This window comes from Gymnodraco acuticeps, unplaced genomic scaffold, assembly GCF_902827175.1.
Source record: "Gymnodraco acuticeps unplaced genomic scaffold, fGymAcu1.1, whole genome shotgun sequence".
NCBI classification, from domain to species: domain Eukaryota; kingdom Metazoa; phylum Chordata; class Actinopteri; order Perciformes; family Bathydraconidae; genus Gymnodraco; species Gymnodraco acuticeps.
The window spans coordinates 34,487-43,198 of record NW_022990558.1 but is presented as its reverse complement, the minus strand read 5'-3'; the positions used below and the strand labels follow the sequence as shown (position 1 = coordinate 43,198).

Below are 8,712 nucleotides of genomic sequence, written 5' to 3'. Positions count from 1 at the left end.
CAGACCGTCCAGTGCTATTTGTAGAGTGCCATCTGCAGCGGTGTTGTTGGGAATGAAGGTGCAGCATTGCTCTCCGAACATTGCACATACTCCGCCTTTTTCTGCTAGGAGCATGTCTAGGGCCATTCTGTTTTGATAGGCCATGAGTGATGTGGCTTTCAATTGCTCACTAACTGCCTTGAGTCCGGCATGTGTGAGGTTTCCTAGGCGTTGGATATTATAATGAATGTAATTGATGCGGTCTGAGTTTTTATTGATGACACACCAGGGGCAGATGATGGATGTGAAGCCGTCCGCTACTTGATCGGCTATTTTGTAGTCACTTGGTACGCCCCGTGGTACCCCTATTGCGTCTATGTACGTTGGATCTGGGTCAATCACGGCTTCGCGTTTGACTCTGTTCGTAGTATGATAGGGGTATTGTTCTGCCAGGTTTGTTATGTCCCCTACTTTTAATTTGTAGGTTTTCACTGGTAGAAGCAAAGTGACCAGTGCACATAGACCACTGGCATTATATGGGACGCGATCGTGGAGTTGGTTGCCACCGCAGTGGAACCATATGTCTGCTCGGATTACACCACGTCCAAGTGTAGTTGGTGTCACTATGTGGTCGCAGAGAGTTTTGTTGAACCCCCCAGTGTTTCTGATTGTGGTGTGGAAACAGGTGTAATTCAACCTCGGAACTTTTGCAAAGAATAAGGGCTTTTTTAATTCCGCGTTGGCTAAAGGGAAGTAAACGTCGTATTTAGAGCAATTGTGTTGAGGGTTGTCTGTCCCCATTATTTCAGTGGCACACCTTAGTTCTACCGGGGCAGGAATTATGTGGAGCAGGGGTCTGGCTCCCATACAAACAAGGCAGTCATCGCCTGTGTCTAGCGCGGCTTGTTGTGCCATCAGTAACCAGTTGTTGCTGTTTGCTGTGTGTCCCGAGATTCCAGTTGCTGCTTGGAACTCTTGATCAGTTGTCCACTCCTTAGTGGAGTGGATCACCACCCCCTTTTGGACGGATTCTATGTCAGATTGTGGTCTTTTAATGCGACTGGACATGCATACGTATATAGATAATTGGGGGCTTGGCGATGTCTTGGGCCATAGATAAAAGGATGCGCAAGGGGGTTCATCTTTCTTGGGTTGGGGTACCCCCGTTAAGTCTAACTGTACTACGAGGCCAGATGAGGATTTTGCCAGGTGTACTCTTTACCTTACTTTTTTCGCTGTTCCTGTTGACGATGAACTCCAATCCGCCCCTGTCTCTCCCACCAAGTCGGTCCACGCTCGACCATAGCTATATCTTTCATTGGGATCGCCTTTTCCGAACCAAAAGTCTAGCGTCATGTACCATTGGTATTTGTTTCCCCACGACCCTCCTTTTTGGTTGAGTTCGTTTGACAAACTGGTGTACGGGATGAGGGTAGTGGTGCTTGAGTCCGAGGGTAGGCAAAGTGTCAGCGAGATGTGTCTCAATGCATCTTTCTGGTTACATTGGGTGAAATTTGCCGTATCTACTGTGCCGGCCACATTGCGGACGTGTCTAGTTAGGCTGTTTTTTGGAGGAGAAAAGGTATCTTGTGTAGTTTTATTTTGTGGGGAATTTGGATTATTACTTTGGTCAATGATTTGCCTCCCCCTTTCACCCACTATGATAATGATTATTCCAACAATAATGAAAAAACACAGTGTTAAGGCCAAGCAATAGAGGTGTTGGTTAGGTCCTGAGTTCTTCTTCATCTTTGTTTTTCTTGTAAAAGTTCTTTGGTGTATCAGTGTAGGTGAGTGTCTCTTATGTGGTGTGTGTATGTGATGCGTGTGGTGTACCGCCTACTTTGGGGGAGCGGTCCCTTGTTGTGCCTCCTCGCCGGCTGTTATCTCCTGGGCTGCCATTGGTTCCCCTGTTGTCTCCTCCTCCTCGGAAGAGGAGTCGATGTCCACACTTGGGGGTTGGGGGGCTTCGGTTGTTTGCCTGATGTTCAGTTGGCCTAGGTCCTGGATGGTGTCAGCGAGGGTCCTGGTAGGTGCTGGTGCTTCCACACACCTGCTCCAGTGGTACCACGTGTCTCCTTTTCCGTCTACTCTGACTGCATGATCTGTTCGCTGGGTTACCTTTAGTGGTTCAGAGAACCTTGGAGCACACCACTTGGGTTTGATCGTCTTCAGGCGGACATATTCAGCGTCCCTGCTGCCCTCAGCTTCCTCTGTGTGTCCTTTGGCTCTGGCTGCTGTGGATTAGTCCGCGAACTCTGCAACGAGGCATTTTAGTTGTTTATAGTAGGCCTGGTGCCCCACTTTGTCATACAGTTCCTTTGAAACCGTGGCTCCCGCCCCTGGGCCTGGAAACTGGTGCCCATGAGTCATTTCATATGGAGTGAACCCAGTGGTCCTGCAAATGGAACTTCCTGATAGCCAATAGGGCGAGAGGTAGTGCCTCCAACCATGTCATTCCTGTTTCTTCCATCGCCTTTGCTAGTTTCTGTTTTAGATTTAAGTTCATTCTCTCAACCTTTCCCTGTGATTGTGGATGATACACTGCTCCAAATCTGTGGTTTAGCCCAAGAGAGGCTTCCACCACCGCTAAATCGTGATTTTTGAAGTGGCTTCCATTGTCACTGCGAATCTTTTTGGGGAACCCGTGTCTTGGAATATAGGTTTGTACCAGGAAGTTGATTACAGACTGGCTGTCTTCTTTTGCACAGGGGATGGCTTCTGGCCACCCTGTGTAGGCATCCACAACCATGAGTATGTACCTCTTTCCCCTGTGTCTGTCTATCATGTCTGTATAGTCTATGACTATCTCCTCCCCTGCCATTGTTACTGCAGGAAACTTTCCCTCATGTGGTTTGATGGTGGCCCTCACATTGTAGCATCCACAAATACTGCATTCTTCAAGATTATTAGCTATTAAATCTGGTAGGTAAGGGTGCCACCAATGGGTCAGGGCCCTAACCATTTGGTTATTTCCTACGTGTGCCATTGAGTGTGCTTCCTTCATCATAGCTCTTACCCACCCTGGTGGGATCACTGGCCTCCCGTCTGGGGAGTACCAAATGTCATTTGCTCCCTTTCTTGCCCCTTTGTTTCTCCAGGCCGTTAGTTCTTGCGGGGAAGCTTTAGATTGTTCTTTAGCCAACTCCTCATCTGTTCTGGCTTCTAGTATTCCTTCTTGGGGAGCCCGTACAACCATTTGTGAGAATGTGGCTTCGTATCCGGCTGCCTGCTTGGCGGCCAGATCGGCGGCAGTGTTTCCATCGGTTAGGTACCCTGTGGTTTTGGAGTGTCCTTTGCATTTGATTACAGCTACTCTGTTGGGTTTCATGATAGCCTCCTCTAACGCCTTGATTTCGTGATAGTGTTTCACTGGTGTTCCTGTACTAGTTACGAATCCTGCCCTGAGCCATCTTTTTAGGTCGTGGTGCACTACCCCGTGTACGTATGCTGAGTCTGTGTACACATTGATGTCTTGATCTATTCCTTGGTTCAAAGCGGCGATTACGCCCTTTAGTTCAGCTAGTTGAGCTGACACTTTTCCTTTGATGGGGGAGCAGTCAATGTTTTCAAAAAGTCCTGTCTCATTACTTCGTCCTACCACAGCGTAGGCCCCTTTTAGGCCGTCCTGTGGGTGTCTGTAACAACATCCGTCAGTGAACATGTCTCTTGCCCCTGTTACTGGCGTTTCCTGCATGTCTGGGCGTATTTTTACATCCTGTACTACTTTTTCCTCACACCTGTGTGGGACTCCTTCTCCTGGTAAGTAGTCTGCCATGTTGGTGCCTTCATGTGTGTAGGTTATGTGTGGCTGTGTCAGAGACTTTTCTAACCTGGTCTGTCTTGCTGATGTCATGGTGAAGGCCGCTGAGTTGACTAGGGCTACAATGCTATGGCTTGTGAGCACTGTGAGTGGGTGTCTCATCACTATGTGTTGGATTTTCCTTAGTACTCTAGCCACTCCAGCTGCATGTCTGATGCATGGGGGTTCTTTTGCCTCTGCTGCATCTAGTGCTACGCTAGCATACAGCAAAACATTTCTGCCTGGACTCTGATCCCCCTTTTTCTGGAAAATTACGCCGTTTACAGTGTTTTCTTTTTCAGAAACATCTAAGAAGAAGGGGTGTTGATAGTCTGCTGAGGCCAGTGCGCATACTGTAGACATATCTTGCTTGAGAGTTATGAAAGCGTGTTCTGAGTCTGAGTCCCATTCTAGTTTGGCAGTCATGTTCCTATGCCCTTTCTCGTTTATCAGTGCTCTGAGTGGTGCTGTGCATAGTTTGTAGTCCGCTAAATACATACTGGAGTACCCACACAGGCCCAAAAAAGAGAGCATGTCTTTGACCAGTATTGGTTTTGGGTGGGCCAGTATTGAGTCCTGGTGGGTGGTGGACATTGCGGTGCCGTCTTCAGACAGCACTCTCCCTAAAAAGGTAACCTCCTTTCTGGCACATTGGATCTTTACTTTGGATGCTTTGAACCCTCTCTCGGCCAGTCGTGTTAGAACGGCTTGTGTGGCTTTTAGGCAGGAGTCTGCGTCAGGGCTGGCTAAGAGTAGGTCGTCTACATACTGTACCAGGATGGTGTCTTTGGGTAGGTCTAAGTCTTGTAGCTGTTCCCTTAACACTTTGTTAAATATTCCTGGGGACAGGTTGAATCCTTGTGGTAGTCTTGTGTACTGAAACCTGTGCCCTTTGTGAACGAATGAGAAGATGTGTCTTAGGTCTGTTGCCAGGGGAATGCAGAAAAATGCATTAGCTAAATCTATGACTGTGAAATGTCGGTGTCCTGGACCAATCTGGGCTATTGCCACATGTGGGTTTGGTACCGGAATGGGAGGTGTCGTGATTCTAGAGTTTATGCGTCTTAGGTCATGGGCCATTCGGTATGTCTTACCCCCTGCCTTCTTTACTGGGAGTATGGGAGTGTTCCACTGTAAGTCTGTTGAGTCTTCCAATACCCCTGATCTTATTAGTCCGTCTATGGTTTCATCAATACCCTCTTTCGCCGCTTGGGCCATAGGGTATTGGGGGGCGTAAACTAGTGGGTCAGCTGTGTATTGGAATCGCACTGGTTCGGCCAGGATGCAATGTCCTACGTCGTATGGATCTTTTGACCAAAGATGTCCTGGTAGTTTATCAAACATGCTCTGTGTGTCGGGATGGTCCTGTTTATCCATGTGGTGGTCTCTGACCACCGGGACTTCCTCATAGTTAATGCCTTCCTCTGATGAGTGTGAGATAGCATGTGCTTTGAGTGAGGGTGAGTATTCGACCTGTGGGATGTCTGTAGGTATCCAGTCTGTGGCTGTTTGGGCCTTTTTTACAAAGGGGCCCAATGATCTTGCTTCTGAGGCGGGGCCTAACAATAGGGTTATGTGGGGAACCGACTCTGGTCCCATTCTGTACCAGTAGTCTTGATCAAGGTCGAGGAATACTTCCGCTGCCACCCCTACTTCTGATATGAAAATTTTCCCTGTGCATACCCCATCAGTTTGGTCATACTTTTTGTCATCCCATTCTTCAGCAAACGTTTCGTCAAATGGTGAGCGAGAGTAGAAGAAGGTGACATGGGGAGGGTCTTTTGGGGGGCTGTAGGGATGTATGGCCTGTATCCAAGGTTTCCAAAGGGAGAACTTCCCATATAACGAATCTCTGGCCTTAGCCTCTTCCAGAGGGCGGGTCAGCAGACCCCAATATATGGTTGTTTCTTGGAAGGCCGCTGGACTACAGGATTGTGCTAACAACATCTGGGAATGCGATGATATGGTTGCAGAACAGTTATAGAATGCACCATTGGGGAATGTGACTTTCAATCCGTCTGGGGAGCACAAGATGGAGGCATTTGCTTTTATGAGGATGTCTCTTCCTAACAGGTTAGCTGGGCACTGGGGTGAGAGGAGGTATGGGTGTTGGAATGTCTGCCCAGCGATGCTAGATGGGAGTTTATGGGTAAGCGGAAGTTGTTCTATTTGTCCTGAAAACCCTACTACTGCCACTGTGTTGTGTGACGCCTGTGACTGGTACTTAGGGTCTTTTAGGGTAGAATACCTGGCCCCTGAATCCACCAAGAAAGGCAGTTGTTTGTCTAACACTGTGACAGGTATGAGTGGCTCCGCTAGGCCTCTCATAGTGGGGGTTCCTAGGACTCCCTATGTCATGTACTGGTCCTGGTCGTACTCATAATCTCCGAATACGGGACACTGTTGTGGAGGGGGTTGGGTTTGGGGAAATGCCGGTGGGGGTGCTTGTGGAGGTCCTGCTGGATAATAAACGCCTTGGGCCACCTGCTCCGGTTGGTAGCCCCCTCTTGACTGTTGTCCCCCTCGGCCAGGTCCTCCCCTTCCTCTGAATCCCCCTGCTTGTTGAGGTCTGGGATGTGCATAGGCCTTTACCGTACCTGCGTTCTTATCTGCTGTTAGGGCTCGGCAAGCTGCTATGTAATGCCCTGGTTTTCCACAATAGTGACAGCCGCCCTGAACTGCCGGTGCTGCTACTGGCGCGGCTACTAGGGGGGCTTGTGTGGCCGGGGTGGTTTTATTTGTTTCTTCCAGGCGGCCAGCGGCTGAGACCATGGCATATGAGGTCCTAATTAGTTGTTCTAGTTTTTCTTGTTGGTTTTGGTGTGCTTTCTTTTTGAGTGACCATCGCCCTGGGTATATGCTCTTGTGACGACAGAGCTCTTCTTCTAGCCCTTTGGTGGCTTTTTTGAACATTCCTTTCGTATCTTTCCCTCCTAACAACTCTCCTTTTGTATCCTTAGTTCTTTGTCTGTGTGCTGTCAGTATGCCATTATCTGTCAATTTTCGGTACAATTTTGCTACCCCTTTTTCCCATTTTTTGTGATCCTTTTTCTCAACTTCCTTTTGTCCTTCTTCCACCCATTCTTTCCAAACCTCGCGACGTACATCTGGGATTTTGAAGCCTAGTGCTTCTTCTCTCGCAAATTCGCCTTCCATTTTCTACTTTTCCTTATCTTTCTTTATTAGATTCTCTGGTTGCTAGCATCTTTTGCTAGTCTTCTACCTTTTCTTAGATACTAGGGCCTCGCCTAGTTTTACACTGTGCTATGGCTACTGGTACGGCGACCAGTTTTACACCTTCCTTAGATACTAGGGCCTTGCCTAGTTTTACACTGTACTATGGCTACTGGTACGGCGACCAGGTTTACACCTTCCTTAGATACTAGGGCCTTGCCTAGTTTTACACTGTGCTATGGCTACTGGTACGGCGACCAGTTTTACACCTTCCCTTTGGACCGCGGCGGATCCTCATAAATTACGGGTTTCACCCGCTTCTCACCACAGATTTGTTTATGCCCCTGTTGATCTATTTAGTGCACACAATTTTATTTACGTTTTATCTTTACTTTTTAGCTGAGACAATTATTTCTGCCATTTTCACACAATCCTAAAATGTAGTGGTATTTCAAACACATCTATTTGTTGTAACAGGCAGATGCTTACCTTGATTCTGAGTTACCCGGGTTTTTGATTGTGTGAGATGGTTTCTTGTAAAAGCCGTAAACTCAATGTTTTTTGGTGTCCTCTCAGAAGGTCATCGGTGTCCAGACTACCTGCTCTAGACCATCACGTCAGGGTCACCAAGCTGTTGGAGTCTACCGGACCAGGTCCGTCCTCCGCGCAGATCGTTTGGATATGGCTAGAGCGGGGTCGCTGTCCGGATCTGCCGATGACCGTTTCTTAGTTCTGAGGGAAAAGGAATTGTGTCCTAGACACTATTCTCTGTTAGCTGTACAAAACTAGACTTTGCACTCCAATGGATTGTTTCTTCAAATAAGCACTTTATTACACAGTTCAACAAAGATACATCAATCTGATACTATACCACAAAGCGCCTTGGACTCCTTCTTGAGTTCTCACCGTGACAAGCTCGTGAGTGTAAGATCCCAGTTGAAGAGAGCCTCGAGTACTGAATACATCCTGCTTATATACTGTTCCTAGCGGAGCCCCCACCTTCGCTGCTTTCTTGTGGTGTAATCTGCCGTTGCTACCCTAGCAACTCTTAGGTTAGCCTTCGGCGCGCTTTTGTTACTTCCTTATTTGCTTTCACTCACTTCCTTATCTGGTTTCACTCACAAGACTTCCCTTGTGAACTGTTGCGCCTGCTTGGTGGGTGATTTAGTGTGAGAATAATGAGTTCTGCAACCTTGTGGCTTATCAGTTTGGACATAACAGGATGCCTCTGTTCTTAATCTGGTTGACCCCGCGTTTTTGTTGCACACAGTATTCACATAGTATATTTCCACTGAGGCTTCTCAGCAGTTGGACTTTAACACAGTACTGTACTTTTCCACTCAGACAGCTCAATGTCTTAGCTTTTCCATGATAGGCCCACTATATCTTATATTCACTGCCACATTTGCCTTATCTTTATCCTTCACTGTCCAAAAATTATTTTTTACTTATAGTGAAAACTACCCTTGGATGATGGGTTAGTAGACTAAAAGCTTTAGGAATCCAAAGTACAACATATAATAAGTACCCTGTATCAAGCTTGATGCAAAACAAGTGAAATTTGACCTTTTTTAGAAGGATAACAAGGAAACGTGTGTTTTATTGTTGAGTAAATAACAGTGTGTTATTTAGAAAAGAATAACAAATCAGAAGGAAAAAAGATTTTAAAAAATACAGATTTCAGTATTCTGAGGCTCTGAGTCCCATTTATTTTCCTCACTGATGGCAAAAAAAGTCCGACATTATACGATTTAAAA

At 47.1% G+C, this 8,712-nt stretch overlaps 1 protein-coding gene across 1 annotated transcript; it reads right to left on the bottom strand.

Annotated features, from left to right (window-relative positions):
* Nucleotides 1-1,818: 1,818 nt before the first annotated feature.
* Nucleotides 1,819-8,375, bottom strand: LOC117553517. Its single transcript, XM_034227498.1, has 3 exons — nt 7,225-8,375; nt 4,876-7,151; nt 1,819-2,216 (listed from the first exon to the last, which is right to left on the bottom strand). Exons 2-3 carry the CDS (start codon nt 6,107-6,109, stop codon nt 1,819-1,821), a joined length of 1,632 nt encoding a protein of 543 aa, XP_034083389.1. The 5' UTR covers nt 6,110-7,151; nt 7,225-8,375.
* Between the last annotated feature and the right edge of the window lie 337 nt (nt 8,376-8,712).

Bases quoted from the DNA above. Each gene is read 5' to 3' on its own strand.
- LOC117553517 (XM_034227498.1), bottom strand. From the start codon at position 6,109: ATGAGAGGCCTAGCGGAGCCACTCATACCTGTCACAGTGTTAGACAAA. The intron at 2,217-4,875 runs GTAAGACATACC...ACTAATCCACAG, and splicing joins CCCAGTAAAGAAGGCAGGGG to CAGCCAGAGCCAAAGGACAC.